The 18566-nt window shown below is 42.6% G+C and overlaps 1 protein-coding gene across 1 annotated transcript in view; it reads left to right on the plus strand.

Annotated features, from left to right (window-relative positions):
- RPRD1A (regulation of nuclear pre-mRNA domain containing 1A) overlaps positions 1-18109 on the plus strand; it is a 103819-nt gene extending 85710 nt beyond the window's left edge. Inside the window, exon 7 of the mRNA XM_083377163.1 lies at positions 17802-18109. Within this exon, the coding sequence (XP_083233289.1) occupies positions 17802-17951 (150 nt within the window). The 3' untranslated portion in view covers positions 17952-18109. The remainder of the gene's footprint in view (positions 1-17801) is intronic.
- The last annotated feature ends 457 nt before the right edge of the window (positions 18110-18566 follow it).

The following is an 18566-nucleotide window of genomic DNA, read 5'->3' on the forward strand; positions in this document are numbered from 1 at the left end:
ATGCTGTGCTTACAAATCCTCCACTTGATTATCTTTTCCAGGATTTTCTCAGCTATTACATCTCAATAGATTGGCCTATAATTTTCTGGATCCATTTCCCCCCTTTTTGTAGATTAGACGCACATCAACTCTTTTTGAGTTCTCTGGGATTTCCACTGTGCTGCCTGAAATTGAAAAATTATATTCAGTGGCTCCAAAATTACAACTGCCAATTCTTCAAAATCTTGGAATGTAAACAATCTGTTTTTTTTTACTATTTCATCATGGATAGGTATTTTCTTACTAATTCCTTGCCATTTTGATTTGTATACCTGTTCTATCTCCATTTTGATCTATTGGACTGATTCTTTCGGTTGCATAAAAACAAATGCAAAGAAGGAATTAAGCAGTTCTTTCTCCCTATTGCCTGTTAACTATTTGCCATCTGCTCCCATTAGTGGACCTATTGTTTCCTTGTCTTTTCTTGTTCCCTACATTTTGAGGGAAAAAATATTTTATTATTTAATGATACTAATTGCTAATTTTAGCTCATTCTGGGACCTTAGCTTTCCTGACTCCTTCCTTGCAGATTCAAGATTCTCATTTTTTAGGGTTTCCCAAGTGTGTTGGATTGTTTTTCCTTATAGGGTATCCATTCATGGACTTCTTTCTAATCTCTCTCTTAGCTTGTTGAAGTCAGCTCTCTTAAAGTCTAATACACTGTTCTGACTTGGTTGAATTATCTATGGTTCCATTATGTGAATTTGAATATGTCATGATTGCTGTCCCACATAGTTCTCTAACTTCATTTCACTGCTGTTAATAAGAATTAAGTCCAGTATAGCTGTCCTCTAATTCCCTCCTCTGCTTTTCTATGACAAAATTGTTAGCTAAGCATGTCAGGAACCTGTTTGATCTCTCACCCAGTGCAGAGTTTGTTTTCCAGTTGATGTCAGGAGTTCACTTATCTTTTCTCTTTGGCTGGTTAGTACACACATTTAGCAAAGTCATTTCTTTTTTCTTTAACATTTACTTATACTTTAATACTTTCAAGAAGGCTTTCCTCCCTGGCATTCTGTATTTCTTTGGAGGTATAGTAATTCATTACAGACAATGTAAACCCCCTCTTTTTTGTTGGGTCTATTCCTTTTGAACAATATATATTCTTCTAGTTGTCTGTGGTAGTCATGGGATCCATTCCACCAAGTTTTAGTAATAGCTACAATATCATACTTGCCCTCCTATACTAGAATTTCAAGCTCTCCCTCTTTGTTCTCCATACAGTAGGTATTGGGATACAGGCATTTGAGTCCTTTATAGTTGTTTCTAGTTTTGCTTTCTGAACCTCCTGATCTTGTGAGATCCTTTCTTGTTATTTGATTTATGGTTTAGTCCTATAAATTGGTCACCTTCCCCCATCAGGTTTAGTTTAAAGCCCTTCAGATGAGCTGAGGCAGATGTTTCCCAAACACATTCTTGCCAGTCTTTGTGAGATGCACTTCATTTGTTGCCTAAAGCCCTTCCTTTAAGTAATGTAGTCTGTGGTCTAGAGTCAAAACTGTCATGATGGCATCTTCCTTTGAGCCAGCGATTTACTTCTAAAATCCTATGTTACCTCATTGGATGTTGATTTTCAGTTGGAAGTATAGATGAGATCATCACCTGTCTGCTAATTCTTTGGCTATCCTTCCTAATTGCTCATAATCCATTGAAATTGTTTTCAGGATTTTAGTTACATCATTTGTCCCAACATGAAAGAGAAGAAGGATAATAATTGGGGAGCTTGATTATTTTGGTGAACCTCTCTGTCACATCTTTAATCTTTGCACCTGGAAGACCATGCACTTCCCTTAAGAATTTGTCTGTTCTACAAATGTTTGACTCTATTCTTTTAGTTTGTGAATCTCTGACTGCCAACATATGCTCTTTTTTCTTTAGGGAAGTCTGAGCTACTTTACTTATCACTGATATATTTGGCAAAGTCTTTTCTTCAGGTATCTGCATGCTTCCTTCCTGGGGAGGATATGAAATCAATTACTCAAAGGGCAGGGGTTGTCTTCTTGGTTTTGTTGTTGTTGTTGTTCTTAGTGGGATATGCTTTCATTGCCCTTGCCCTTCATTTTCATCTTCCTTATTGTGTTTGGATAGAGACTTCCAATTCAACTTCCTTTGTTTGGATAAAGACTTCTGAGTTAATAGAAGTTTGTCAAGTTTATCATGTTCACCAATGAAACTCAATCACCTCTCTGAAGTGAGTTGGGCTGACAGACAGTGATTAGCACAAAGTGACCAGCTGACTTTCATGCCTAAGGCAGGACTAGAACTCAAAGTTGTCCTGTTTCTATTTTTGTGGCAATCACTAGATCAAACTAATGTTCCATTTGCTTAATTCCATATGAATTTCTGCTGTTTCTAAATTTTTAAAATACTATTTAAATATGAATTTAAAATACATACTAATTTCTTTATGTCAGAGAAGAATGTGATTGCCCTAAACAGTGTGTTTAATTGTATTTGTATCCACTGAACATTATTTGAATTCATAATCATAGAATTTGATTGCCTTAATTTACTTATAAAGATGTCTAATCATCAAATGAATCAAGGTGACATGCAGGACTAGAAGAAACAAACAAGAAACAGCTGTCCACTGAATATATAAAAAATGTAAACATTCATAGCATAGTAGTATATTCACAAAACCCCCTGGCTCAAGGCCTGCTGAAGAACCAGGTCTTTATAGCCTTCCTAAAAGACAGCAGAGTTGGGACCTGGGAAAGGACAAGAGCAGTTATCTGTAGTCAAACCATGGGTTTCTTTGATACATAGTGTGATGTTAGTTCTCATAAGTCCTTCTCTATTCATCTAGTTCAGCAGTCCTCAACCTTCGCACCTTGGCAGCCCAGCTGGAGAGGAAGAGGGGAACAGGCCTGTACAAGTGGCAGGCTGGTGCACACGTGTGCACGCAGCTCTCTGCTTGTGCAAGTTGAGCTCTGCATTCTGACCAACCACTCAGGTAGCCCAATTCCAATTCCAGGGGTTGGGGAGCCCTGGTCGAGTTTATATCAAGGTGTGAATATATGCAACTGGCACCTTTTTTTGCAAATAAGACCCATTATTTTTATTTCTCCTTTTTAGTCTAAGAAGTTTCTAGCATTAGCATACAAACCATATCCCTTTCAAGATGTCTTAGAATAGAATAGAGTTGGAAGGGACTTTGGAGGTCTTCTAGTCCAGCCCCCTATCAAGCAGGAGAATTTATACCAGGGGTAGGCAACCTAAAACACTCAAAGACCCACTTGGACCCGTTTCCCACCAAAAAGAAAACAATGGGAGCCGCAAAACCCTTTTGACATCTAAAATGAAGATAACACTGCATATATTGTTTTTTACCTTTATGCTATGTATAAAAAAACTATAGTGTGCTGCATTTATGAAATCAATGAACTGCTTCCAAGAAAACAAATTTTTATTTTTGCATGCAACAAAAGCATTTTGAACTCCAAAAAAACCAAGATGCTGGGTCGAAGGTTACTTTCAAATAAAATACTCAAATGTCTATTTGAGTCCTCCTCGTATTTATGAAATAAAAAGCCAGTGCAAACTATAAAAACTGCAAACAGAAAAATAGAAAATAAAAAATTGCGTGGGGGGGAGAAGAAAAGGACAGGAGAAAGGGGGAAAAAAACTTTCTCCTTCATCACAACAGGTAAAAACAATTTTAATAGCTTACTAGCTTATCTACCATCTTTAAATACAGCATAATTATCCCCCATACTTCACCTCTTAATTAAAAAAACATCAAAATATTTCATTAAATGTTCTTTACTAAAAGTCCAGTAAGGACAACCACATATATTTATATTTTCTCTCTCTCCCTCCCTTTCTGCTCTTGGTCTGCCAGTGCTCTTCCCGCACTCAGTGTGTTTGTGTGTTGTGTGTGTGAGTGAGTGAGAGAGAGAGAGACTTGCTCTTCCCTTCTCTCCCTCTCTCTCTCCCCCCCTCTCTCTCCCTCTCTCCAATCTTCTGCTCACCTGGCAAGCTGGCTTCATGCTGTTCTTGGACAAGCTGATACACATTCTTATTGGGCTGGCCCTCTTCCTGCTTCTTGTGGAGCAGGAGCCCCACCCAATAAGCTCGTCAGCTTTTTGGAGGACAGTGTGAGTTACACACACACACACACACACACACACACACACACACACACACACACACATACAAAGAGAGAGAGAGAGAGAGAAGGGAAGCGCAAGTGCCTCTGTCTGTCTGTCTCTCTCTATCTGCAAACTGGGAGCCACAGGAGAAGGCTGAAAGAACCGCATGCGGCTCCAGAGCCACAGGTGGCTGATCTGTGACCTATACCATCTCAGACAAGTGAGTGTCTAGCCTCTTCTTAAAAATCCCCAGTGATGGAGCGTCCATGATTTCTGAAGGCAAGCTATTCCATTGGTTAATTGTCCTCACTGTCAGGAAGTTTCTCCTTCATTCCAGGTTGCTTCTCTCTTTGATCAGTTTCCAACCATTGTTTCTTGTCTTGCCCTCTGATGCTTTGATGAATAACGTAACCTCCTCTTCTTTGTGGCAGCCCCTCAAATACTGGAATACTGCTATCACGTCTCCCCTATTTCTTCTTTTCTGTAGACTAGCCAGACCCAAGTCCTGCAGCCATTCTTCGTATGTTTTAGTCTCCATGCCTTTCATCATCTTAGTTGCTCTTCTCTGAATTTTTTCCAAACTCTCAACATCTTTTTTGTTATATTTTTTTTGTTGGATTTTTTTTGGTGACCAAAATTGGCTGTAGTATTCCAGGTGTGGTCTTATTGGGGTTTTATAAAGCTGTACTAACACTTTGTGTGATCTTGATTCTATGCCTCTGTTTATACAACCCAGGATTGTATTAGTTTTTTTGGCTGCTGCTGCACACTGCTGGCTCATGGTCAAGTGATCATCCACTAGTACTCCAAGGTCCCTCTCACAGTTACTGTTTTTAAGCCAGGTCTCGCCCAATCTGTATTTGAACCTTTGACTTTTCCTGCCTAAATGTAAAACTTTGCTTTTCTCCACATTGAAACTCATTTTGTTGGATAGGGTCCATTGTTCAAGTTTGTCAAGATCTTTTTCGATCCTGAGTTTGTTTTCTGGGATGTTGCCTACTCCTGCCAGTTCCTTATATCTATTTTTCCTCAGCTCTTTGCCATCTTTGATTGGCTGTCACATTCAATTATGATGGTAACGTTTTTATTTCCTATTTGAATTATTGAAAATATGTACATCTTCATGCTCTGGTGCTGCTTCTTTTTTATATTAATTTTTATTTAATTTGGAATATTATTTATTTATTTATTTATTTTTGGGACTTATATTGTGATCCATTCTCTTAACAGTTCCTGGCCTGTACAAAGGAATAAAAACATTAGAAATATGAAAGAAACATTTTAGTATAAAAACAAAATTAATATTTTTCTAGACCCTGCAAATTGTATTAAAGAGATAGCTTGCTTCAGTGGTAGATTATTCCACAATGTGGACTCTATTCTGGCTTTTCAAGGATCTATGTAAAAATTATTCTGACACCATTTTAATATAATAAATATAATATATAATCCATTCTAACCCAAGAGAGAATTTATCATTTTTGTACTATCTTTGTCCAAAATGCTTTTAATCTAAGAAATCTAACCCCTTACACCACTTTCTCATGATAAACTATGATTCTTAATTGGTCCTTCTCACATTGGCAGCATTCCAGAGAAGTATATTTTTACAGTCTTGATTGCTTCTACCAAGCAACTTTAGCTGCATTTCTATACATCAATAATGGCAATTTTCACCAAGATTGCTGATCTCTTTAATTATCGGTCTACACGTAAAATGAAGGGTTTTTTGTACCATGTGGCTAATTCACTGTTTCTTTAATGATTGAGTTTCCTAAAACAACAAACCTTTTCAATCAAGTAACTTCTATGTGGACATATATACTTACGGTAACTTTTAATGTGCAAATTCTCTCCACCTTGAAGTGAATTTTTACTGTTCACAACTCTCATTTTCTGTAATAGCAAAGGAAGTGATATCCTGGGAACAAAGTATGGAAGATCTTGGCCCTAAGGGAGCAAACATATTTTTGAGAGGTCATTATATTGAGCACATATTCATGATCTTTGTTTGGGATTCAGCCAGTCAATATATATTGTATAGCTGTCACCATCCCTACTGACTTTGTCTTCATTGTATTTTCATATGTTTATCTTCAGAAAGATGAAAATAGTGCAAAGACTTTTTAAGACCTCATCCTGATGCTAATCTTGTCTGTTTAATTTACTACCCTGATATTTCATCCTACTCTTCTCTTAAGCATTTGGATGTAAGTTGTTTCAGATATCTGCAATATATCCTAGGTTGATCTTCAAATCTAAGCTTTTGGCATTTAAGCTAGCTGCAGATAGTTTAAATTTATTTGTGATAAAATTACAATTTAGATATTTGAAAAATATTCCAGGCTCAAAATAATTATTGCAGGTTTTGGGGGGGGAAATCACCCAAATTGCAGATTTTTGTCTTGACCTTAGAAGAAAACATACTATTGCTTCAAAAACTAGGAGGTTCTTCATTTTGTCACTGGAAAAAAGGTGGAGAGGCATATCCTCAAATACCATGTGTTGGTTCTTTTCAACTGATTCATTCAGTGGCTCTCTTCTCCTAGATTTTTAGAAACAGAAGGAGAGAAAATAAATTGCAAACAATTTAATTTGTTAATTTTTTTAAAACTTAAAATAAATTCTCACTCACTTCTCTCCTTAGCCAAAGAGGCTCTTGACCTCAAAGATGCTTGAACTCAGCCATCCATTAATCCGGTGAGGATCTCAGTGATTAATTCTTTCTAGAGTAGAGGTGTCAAACCGGTGGTCCTCGGGCCGGATGTGTCACGCACAGGCCACACCCACCCCAGTTACACAAAGGCAAAAAATGTCACGATACATCACGTGACATGATCAAGTTTAACACCCATGTTCTAGAAGCATGATCATTAAGGCAAAGGTGCAAATAAAAGGCTTTCTACTGTAAGTATTCTACTACAGTAGATCATTGTTTGTGTTCTTTTTTGACAATTCTATCAAATACACAGTCATAATGATGGAGCCATCTGCCTCATTTGGGAGATCTCCTGGTGATCTATTTTTCATAAAATATACCTTTTTTATAAGCTATAAGACTTTATAAAGATGTAGCTGGTCTCACTGAAACAGCAGCTTTCAGTACTAGCATCTGGTCTTTCAGGATTCAAGTAGCCATTCATTTTTGTATCTCTTCATATTAAGATATTTCTGTACAGAACCACATTCTTTCCCTGTTTTATGTTAATAGGCTCCTCTTCTTCCTCTTTGGCATCTACTTGTTTTAAAGGCATTAGTGTGCCACTCATTCAGCTCTATTCACTCAACAGAAATCAGATTTTTCACTTGCAATTGTACCAATAGCCAGGTGGGAAGGATGAAATATTTAAGATCTTCCCATGCTGTGTGATCCCACATTCCCATCCATGGTCAACTCTACCATTCACAGGTAGATCAATCATTCTTTTGCCTGCATTCAGGCATCTTGAAAAAAAATTCAAAATCTTGAAATTCTTTAAGCATGTTGTGTCTTTTAGATTTCTTTTAATGAACTGACACTCCTGCTTTGAAAATAGACAAATGTGGAATTTGATAAACAAATTTTTATTTGTTTGTTTGTTTTTAATAATAAATTTTATCCTTCTAAAATAGATCCTTGGAATTGTTCAAGTAATAGAGGTGACCCAAGGAGGCTTCTATGAATTTAGACTGATTCAGAAGCTAAGTCTTTCCGAACAAAACTGCAAAGTATAGCAATTTATACTTGTAGAACCTGGAAGCTGCTCTGTTTTGTGAGATAAATTGGTAATAAATTTAAATCTCTAGGTGACCTGGAGCAGAGTATTTAACAGAAGACTATAATACACACACCCTTTCTAGATTCTTCCCCCCCCTCTTCTGCTGCCTTTCAGCAATGGGGAAGTAGGGTATATTAGGATTGGAATTCTGACGACATAACCGACTTATTCAAAACAGAAACTTCCATTTGGATTCACATTTTCATACTGGCTTAAGCTTCTTTTTTCCCAGTCAGCTTGGCCCCTTTAATTATGACTGACAGTTTCCTATCTCTTTAGCCAATCTTAAGCAATTTCCCATTGACTTAGAACCTCAATCAGATTTGTCACTCTTACCAGAAACATCTTCTGAGCCACTCTGCATGTTTACTTTAGCCAACTAATAGCATAATAACACCTAAATTTAAAAGGGCTTTGACTTTGGCTAGATTCAATGCCTATCCAACAGCAGTTATTAAGGAGAAATATTGGAACATCCCTTTTGAGCGGGGATTGTGCATATGTGATGGAGGAATAATTGAAACACTGGAACATGTTATGTTGTACTTGTCCCTCAATATTGATGTTTGCCAGGAATTACTATTCCCAGTCATTATCAAACATGCTCATTGCAGTGATTCCTTCTATCTAAAATTGTTATTATCAGACAAGTCTGATTCTATATAGTCAAATATTGTAGCTGAAATATGTACAATAGTTTACATAATACACAATATTTTTTCTCAAACATTTAGATGTTTTCCATTTGGCAACATTACTGTTATGCCTCCATCGAGCCTGACTCCGAGAACAGAACAACATGGAGTGCTTTGTTGAGGCCCAGGAGGGGGTGTCTGTAGGGAAGAGCAGGCTGAGGCAGGCCAAGGCCCTTCAGGTTTGCAACAGGAAAGGCACAGTGCAGGCGAGGAGCAACCCCCCCCCAAACCTGATCCTAGAGCAAGGAGAGCAGAGAGGAGGAGAGAACGACAGAGGCAGGCTCAATTGCTTGGGAGGAGAGCATCCCGGCCCACTTCACAAGGCACACCTGGGGATTAGGATATAAGGAGACACTGTGGGGTGGGGCATTCGCCGGGAACAAACGTGTTATCTGGAGATGTGAATTGTGCTCTTGTTTAATCTGGTCACTTTGAAATCCGGACTGGTCAGTTTCCTGCTTCACAGCCACAGAAGACTTTTCTGAGTCTTTCCTTACAGACTGCAGGCAAGCTGAGAGTTAAAAGGACTATTTACATTTTGTTTTTGTCTTGCCTGTATGTGCATTGCTTGAACTCTTGCCAGCTTCTGTGGGAGCTTTTGGAGAACTTGGGCAGTGATTAAAGAATTGTTTCTTTGCTAGCTGACTGCTTGTCTCCGTTCGTGGCCCTGGGTCATCACATTTTGTTCCCGGCCCACTCCCAATTGCTCCTTCAGACCAAGTTGGGCAACCATGGATCAGCTCCGTTTAGAAAATGATCAGTTGCAACAGCAGATAGCCCTCCTGACTGCACAGATGACACAGATGCAAGCAGCTCGGCCACACCGCAGAAGCCCTGTTACAGTGCCAGAGAAATTTGATGGCTCACAGCCCCACTTTCCATTGTTCTTTGGGCTGTGCCAGTTGTATATGAGCCTTCGACCTGAGGACTTCCCCACTGACTGGGATAAGGTGGGATTTGTGATAAACCTTTTGACTTGAACAGCAGCACGTTGGGCAACTCCCCTGTTGTCCTAGCCCAATCAGCTGCTGGACAATTATGTAAAGTTTTGCCGGCAGCTAAAGGCCATGTTTGAGGACCCTGTTAGGGCCCAGACTGCAAACTGGTGGGTGAGAGAGTTGCGGCAGGGGCATGGCTCACTGGCAGACTACATCACTACATTTCAGGTGGTTTGTCAGGAATTGCAGTGGAATGAGGTGGTGCTCATGTACCAGTTCCAGGAAGAACTTTCATCTGATCTCCTGGATGAGCTGGCATGCACTGAATGCCCTCCCTCCTTGCAGGAGCTCATGCACCTATGTTTCCATATCGATGCAAGACTCCAGCAGCAACACGCACAATGATGGACGGAGGCTTTGCCCACACCCATCAAAACAGTGGCACCGTTGGTACCGCCTCCAGACAAGCCAATGCAGTTGGGGGCTGCACAACCTCAACTGACCCCAGCTGAAAAAGATAGGCACCATTGTGAAGGCCTTTGCTTGTATTGTGGCAGTCCAGGTCATATGGTGGCCAAGTGTCCTGTGAAGGCACCCAAAGCCATGGCGAGAAATGGGCAGGGTTGGCCTAGAGGGCTCCGTAGGTTGGGCTCGCTTGGAAATGAGTCAATCACCTCCACCCCAACATACTCTGGTAAAGCGCCTTGTGTTACCAGCTAATGTGTTCATGCCTGGTCAAGGAGTGGTGGAGGTCCAGGCCCTAGTGGACTCGGGCTACTGCCAATTTCATGGACTTGGCTTTTGCCATGTGGTGGTCCATTCTCCAGCAGCAATTGTCACCACCGGTCTTCGTTCTGGCTCCTTCACATGCGTATTGGGTCGTATGTGGAAGAAGCCGTGTTCTATGTGGCTATCGTTTCCCACTTTCCAGTGGTGCTGGTTACGGGTTCATGATCCACAGATTATTTGGTTGTCTCCTGTGTAGGAGACAAATGGGGATTTGAACCTACCGGCAGAGTTGGGGGATTATGCCGATATGTTTGGGGAAAAAGAGGCAGATCAGTTGCCCCCGCATCAGTCTAATGACTGCCCAGTTGATTTAGTGCCTGATGCCAAGTTGCCTGTTGGCCAGATTTAGTCCCTGTCGGAACCGAAGTTGGCAGCCTTGAGGGACTTCATTGACAAAAACCTCAGGAAGGGGTTTATACGACCTTCCACCTCCCCATTGGCTGCACCAGTGCTCTTCATGAAGAAGAAGTCAGGGGAACTGCTAAGCTTGTAAGCCGCCCTGGGTCTTCGGAGAAAGGCGGGATATAAATAAAATTAAAATAAATAAAATAAAATAATAAATAAATAAAACTTAGATTGGGGTGCAATTACCAGAAATTGAATGCCATAACAATCCGTAATTGGTACCCACTCCCGCTCATCCCCGAACCCATTGAGAGACTTCGCCAGGCCAAAATATTTACAAAGTTGGACTTACGGGGAGCTTACAACTTAGTCCAAGTACAAGCGGGAGATGAGTGGAAGACAGCCTTCTGGATGCGGTATGGACATTTTGAGTACATGGTTATGCCCTTTGGCTTGACCAATGCACTGGGAGTATTCATGCACTTTATGCATGACATGCTCAGGGACCTGCTGGATAAGTTTGTGGTCATCTACCTCAACAACATCCTGATCTACTCGTCCTCCCCACAAGCACATTGGAATCATGTTTGGCTCGTGTTGCATTGATTGCGGGATAACCATCTCTTTGCCAAGCATGAGAAGTGCCAGTTTGCACAAACCACGATCTATTTTCTGGGCCATCGCATCTTGCCTGAGAGTGTGGAGATGGATCCGGAGAAAGTAAAGTCATTGCAGGAATGACAGCCTCTGCGGAGGGTCAAGGACATGCATTGATTGTTGGGATTTGCAAATTATTACCACACGTTCATTCCTCACTTTGCGACCCTGGCCGCTCCCCTTTCCAATCTGTTAAGGAAAGGAGTGAGGTTCCATTGGGGCACTGAGGAGCAGGGGGCCTTGGATGCCATTAAGGCCGTGTTTGCTTCCAAGCCTATCCTCAAGCATCCTGATCTCTTAAGGCCGTTCATGGTGGAGACGGATGCATCAGATGTGGCCATCGGGGCTGTGCTTTTGCAAGCCTATGCTCCCTCAGGTACCTTGTTCCCATGTGCCTATTATTCACAGAAGCTGTCAGCCCCCAAACGGAATTATACAACATGGGACAAGGAGTTGTTGGCGGTCAAAGTCGCTTTTGAGACATGGCAGCACCACTTAGAGGGGGCCTGTCACCAAATTGAGGTTCGAACAGACCATCGGAACCTAAAGCAGCTATGGACTGCCAGTATGCTGAATCAGCGACAGGTGCGATGGTCATTGTTTTTTGTGAGGTTCGACTTTTGGGTGACCTATTTTCCTAGTGGGTGGAACCAGCATGTGGACGCCCTGTCCCAGAAGCCCGAATTCACTCAAACAAAGGACAAGAACGGTTATTTCCTTGGAACGGTTGGCAGCCACAGAGGAACCCGTGGACCTACGGAGCAGAATTTGTGAGGCGCAGTGACAGGATCCATTTGTGGCAGCTCAACATTGTGAGTTGACTGGCGATGAGGGTGATAAGACCCCTTAGATGTACATGGATGACCTGTTCCATTTCCGAGACTGCATCTATGTTACTGGGGGACCCCTCCATTGCATCATTCTGAAACAATGCCATGATAGTCCAGCAGTGGGTCACTTCGGGGTCTTCAAAACACTACACCTTGTATCCAGAATGTTTTGGTGGCCGCAACTCTGGCACGAGGTGTCTAGTTATGTGGCATCGTGTAGCATTTGTCGACAGGCCAAGTATGCTACTGCTGCACCTCCTGGTCTCTTGAAGCCACTACCCATGCCAGAAAGACCCTGGGGGGGCAGTCTTATTAGACTTCATTGCTGGGTTGCCCCCATCCAAGGGTGCCACAATCGTCTTAGTGGAGGTGGATATGCTCACCAAAATGGCTCATTTTATTCCATGTGTGGGTCTCCCTACAGCACGGATGATGGCCCAGTTGTTTATTGCCCAAGTATTTCAGCTGCATGGGTTACCGGACGGAGTCATGTCAGATCAGGGGGTGCAATGCACACTTCTGGGAGATCCTACTCACAGAACTGCAGGTACAGGTATGTCTGTCCTCCACCCATCACCCCAAAACCAACGGGGGCACAGAGAGGGTGAATGCCATCTTGGAACATTACCTCCGCTGTTTCAGCAACACCCAACAGGACAATTGGATGGAGCTCCTGGCTATGGCAGAGTTTGCCTATAACAACGCCCAGCATGCATCCACCCGTGTGTCGCCGGTCTTTGCCAGTTACGGATTTCATCCATGGCTCTTTCTGTTGGCTCCATCTGACTCCCCAGTTCCAGCCATGGACCAGTTTCTCCAGGAGCTGAAGGCAGTGCATCAAGTAGTTTGACACCAGCTGGAGAAAGCCAAGGAGGATTACAAATGATTCACCGATCATCATCATCGAGATGTCCCTCCATTATCCATGGGCGATCGGGTTTGGCTTTCCACATAGCACCTGCCCACAGCACAGCTGTCAAAAAAACTTGATCACCGTTACTTGGAGCCATTTCCAGTTGAAGTGGTGATCAATCCTGTGGCATTTCGCTTGTCATTGCCTGGACCATGTGGATTCACCCGGTTTTCCACAGGTCATTGCTGGTTCCTGTAGCGGCAGACGATCCACATCGGCCGGCTCCACCACCACCAGGTCCAGCAACCCCTCATGGAGCTGTGTAGTATGAAGTGGACAGTATTTGGGATTCCTATCGGTTGCGGGGCTGGTTTCAGTACCTTGTGGCATGGAAAGGCTATGGGCCCGAGTACTTCACGTGGGTCGATGCCACCAATGTTCATGCCCTCCCATTAATGAAGGACATGTGAGGGCACTTTGCTAAGGGAGACTTTTCATCAAGTTGGACTTGAGGGAGGCATATTACCAAGTGAAGATTAGGGAAGGGGACATATGGAAGACAATGTTTAATTGGCCCCTGGGCTGTTACCAGTTCTGCATTATGTCATTAGTGTTCAAGGAGCACCTGCGGTATTAATGAAATTGATAAATTTCTTACATAAGCACCTGTACAAAGGGGTCTTGGTATACCTGGACAATAGATTAATCTATACCAAGACCAGGGAAAAGCATGTGAAACTGATAAGAACGGTGCTCAAGAAACTATGGAAGACTCTACTTTATGCAAAGCTGTCCAAGTGTGACTTTCACAAGACCAGCCTAGACTACCTCAGGAATTGAATTTTGAAAGAGGATATAGAGGTGGACCCTGGTAAAGTTTAGGTGATATTAAAGTGGGAACCCCCTTGAACAAGGAGGCAATTGCAGATTTTTCTCAGGTTTGCAAACTTCTACCATCCATTCATCCCCACATTTGCCCAGATAGCCCTACCAATCATCAACTTGTTGAAAACAAAGGGAAAAGATAAACCCAAGCCCAACCAGCCCTTGAACAGTCACTCAAGTGCCAAGCTGCGTTCAAGAAGCTATAACACCTTTTCACTGAACTGGATGAGGCTTTTGTAATACAAGCGGATGCTAATGACATGGCTGTAGGAGCAATACTGCTCCAAAGGAATGCCAAGACAGAGCTGCAACTGTGCATGTATACTTCCTGCAAGCTGTCAGACACTGAGAGGCGATGGGCTATTTGGGAAAAAGAAGCCTATGCAGTCTGCTGGGCTCTCCTAACCTGGAGACAATTCTTGAAGGGCAGAAAGATTCCTTTTGAAGTGTGGACAGACCACAAGAACCTAGAACACGGGTCGGCAACCTGTGGCTCCGGAGCCGCATGCGGCTCTTTGAGCCGTCTCCTGCAGCTCCCAGTCGGCCGGTGCGCGCGCACCTCTTTGAATGGGCAGTGGTGCGCGCGCACCTCTCCAAACATTTGGAGAGGTGCGTGCGCACCTCCGCCCGAACGGGCAGTGGCGCCGCTCGTTGGGGAAGCTGCTGCGGCCTGTTTGCACAGCTGCCGCATTCGTCCATGTTTGGCGAGCGCGGCAGGTCTCCCAATGACTGGCGGCGGTTTGGAGAGTGCGCGCGCACCTCTCCAAACCGCCACTGTCCCGTTCGGAGGTCTGCCGTGCTCGTCAAACATGAACGAACGTGGCAGGTCTACAAACGGGATGGCGGCGGTTTGGAGAGTGCACGCGCACCTCTCCAAACTGCCGCCGTTCTGTTTGCGCAGCTTCCGCGTTCGTCCATGTTTGACGAGCGCATCAGGTCTCCGAACGGGACGGCGGTGGTTTGGAGAGGTGCACACGCACCTCTCCAAACCGCTGCCGTCCCGTTTGCACAGCTGCCGCGTTCGTCCATGTTTGACAAGCGCGGCAGGTCTCAGAACGGGACGGCGGCGGTTTGGAGAGGTGCGCACGCACTCTCCAAACTGCTACCGTCCTCTTTGCACAGCTGCTGCGTTCATTCGTGTTTCTTTCAAATGCGGAAGAATGCGTAACTCTGCAAACGGGGCGGCGGCGGTTTAGAGAGCTGCGCAGCTCCCCAAACCTCCGCCTCCACATTTGAAGAGCTGCTGCATTCATCAAATGCAGAGGTTTGGAGGTCCCGGGAGAGGGGGAGGGCGCTCGGGTGGCTCCGGCAGTGCCCGGGCTGAAGGCGCCGCCGCAACCCAGTGCCCGTCACCTGCAAGTCCGTCTCTCCCCCCCCAGGGGTGCGTGCAGCTCAGAATGCGGTGCGGGCGTAGGGGGTGGTGTATTTTTTGCTTGTTTTGCGCATGCACATGCGTGCCCACATGCACACACGCATTTTGCGGCTCCCACTTTTTTGTGTGTATGACGGAACCAGTTCCGAGTGGCTCTTTTGCTGTTTCGGGTTGCTGACCCCTGACCTAGAAGCATTGAAAACTCCCCGAAAACTGTCTCCTAAACAGGTTTGGTAGGCCCAATACTTCACCCACTTCAACTTCACCCTACCCTATTGGGGGGTGGGGAGTTCTTTGCAGATTCCCTCTCCTCACTGCCACAATACAACAGCACCTGAGAGGAAGTTGTTAACTCCATCATTCTGTCCAGTTTGTGGCACCAGCCCTTATGAGACAGCAGAGAACATCACCACTGCCGTTGGCTGAAGATCTAATACAACCATTAAACAATGCTCTGGCAGGAAATGAGTGGTACCAACAACATAAAGACAATGTGTCATTAAGAGATGGGCTGCCATGGATATGTTCCAGCTGGCCAGTTTTACAGAGCAGCCACGATGCTAGGGCAGCAGGGCATTTTTGGATTTGTAAAGACTCTTCATCTCATAAATAGGCAGTTTTGGTGGCCAAGAATGAAGAAGGACATAGAAGCCTACATGGCCAGCTGTCCCATCTGTGCTTCGATGAAGTGGCTGCCTGGCAAGCCTCCAGGTCTGCTGGAAACTATGGCCAGCCCCACAGCTCCCTGGAAGGAAATATCTATGGACTTTATTGTGGAGCTGCCAAAGAATGCTGGGAATACTATAATTTGGACTATCATGGATTTGTTCTCCAAGCAAGCCCATTTTATGACATGCCTAGGATTCCTTTGGCCCAATTCCTAACTAAACTATTCTTGCAGCACTTATACCGGCTGCATGGTGTCTCAAAGCACACCATTTCAGATCGAGGAGTGCAAGTCATGTCAAATTTTTGATGTGGATTCCTGAACCTAATACACTCCTCCCATCATCCTCAAACAAATGGAGCCCGAGAATGTACAAATTCAGTCCTAGAACAGTATCTTCGATGTTAGGTGAACTAACAACAGACCAATTGGGCTGAACTGCTTTACCTTTCACTGAAGTGGCATATAATATAATAATAGTAGCACTGAATTTACGACCTTTCAGGTGGCCACTGGAATAGAATTCATGGCTATGCCATATCACACTCAAGAGACCCCTTCATCAGCCTCATTGGCTGAGTGGGTAGACATTTTGAAAGCCACCTGGGTAATAGAGCGTAAGGCGTTAGAAAAAGCAAGGGAAGTGCAAAACAGACAAGCAGATAAGAAGAGAGTGCCCCAGAGTGAGTTCAGAGTAGGAGACAAAGTATATCTATCCACAAAGTTCCTAAATTTGAGGCAGCCCTGCAAAAATTTGGGATCCAAGTACATAGTCCCTTTCCCTATTATCTGGATTGTGAATCCGGTAACAGTGGAGTTGGAACTGCCCCCAAATATCAGGCACATTCAGCCAGTTTTTCACTGCAGTTTATTGAAACCCTTTCATTGTTCACCACTAAGACCAGCTATTAAGACTCCTCCCCTCACCCAGCAGAGAAACATTTTGAGATCAAGGAGATCATTGACTCCCAGTATTATAAAGGGAAGTTGCATTATTTCATGTTATGGAAGGGATTCCTTCCCGCAGATCCAGAATGTGTGACAGTAGGGGATGTTCAGGCACCTAGACTTATTCACAGGTTCCATGTTAAGTATCCAAACTGGCCTTGATAGGATACAGGGGAAAAGAGAAAAAAATGTAATTTAACATTGTATATGTTTGTTTCTTGTAGGATTATCTTTCTTCTTAAGGGTCAGCATGTCATGGCTGAGTCGCTAGCCACTCCTGCTCGCAACCAGACTACAGAAACAGGGAGGGGGAGGGAAAATATTGGAATATAAGGGAAGCTTGAGGAATTGAGGAATGCAGCTGAGCTGATGATCCTGGGACAGTCCCCAAACCCCAAGGTCAAACGCTGGGAAAATTTGAGACACTGAGATTATTCCCAAAACAAAATGATTGGTGAACAATGAACAATGGGGAGATCCAGGTGAAAAGGGGGATTTTCCTATGCAGATTTTCATGCAAAAACTTTAGAACTGGTTTTGCTACTACTGTTCCTATGTGGAATTATCATAAAGTTATAATCTTAGTAAAATAATGTCCCAGGAGTTTCTTTTGTTGCATTTACCAATAGGATGGTTGACAAGTTTACATTAGTAAATGTACTATTCTGTTATTCTACATTATATTTAATCCCTAATCTAAAATTTATTACATTTGTATGCCCCAAGTTCATAAATTTAAATCAACAATTTTGCTTGTATTATTGTATTATTGTGTAGCTCGTTTTATTCTAGTCAATTTCTATCTTGTATAGGCTACAATGATATTCAATGAATTAAATGGGACTCTTGTTATTTTGTTTTGTTTCCCAATGGCAAAAATGAAATAGTTGATCAACAGATTGACTTATGTAATGTTTTTCATGTGTTATAGGAATACAAGCGCAAATTAACAGGTGTGTCCCAGGTACGGAAAGAACTCAAGTCACGCATCCAGAGCCTCCCTGATCTGTCTAGGCTTCCCAATGTTACAGGGAGTCAAGTCCATCTACCGTTTGCAGGGGATGTCTATAGTGATGAGTGATACTCAGATATTTCACTGGAATGAGGAATTGGTTAGATCGATTGATAATTATTTTTATATGTTTGCAGAGAATAGCACTGAAATGTTCTAATTTATAAGAAATATTAAATATATTGCTTTGTTTAATATTTGATTAATAAGTGATAAAGCAGGTACTATGTAAGAGGCAACATTTATGTATTAGGTTAAAATGATTGTTGCAATTAATTTTTCTATCCTTTTTGATTAAATCTTGCCCCCAATAATAAGCAGCCTCTTTTTTTCTGGTCCTTTTTATGGATATAATTCTGTTAAATTAAACATAATTTCTGCATACCATAGCAGAAACATATTTTGATTGCTAAATATTTGAAGAATAAATATTTTTTAAATGTTGAATACAAATCATATTAAAAACAAACACTGAAAAATCAACAGTGATTTTACTTAAGTAAATTAAAAATGTTATGTGATTTAGCATTTCAAACTATTAATAATATATTAGCTGAATTATTTACACTTTCAAATGTAATGCTTATACAAAATTTCTGTTCTGATTTATGCCCAAGTAGGCAAACCTAGAAAATATCTAGTGTTTCTTGAATATCATTCACTTCCCATAAGTGGAAGTGATTA

The sequence above is a fragment of the Vipera ursinii genome (assembly GCF_947247035.1).
Source record: "Vipera ursinii genome assembly, chromosome: Z".
NCBI lineage: Eukaryota > Metazoa > Chordata > Lepidosauria > Squamata > Viperidae > Vipera > Vipera ursinii.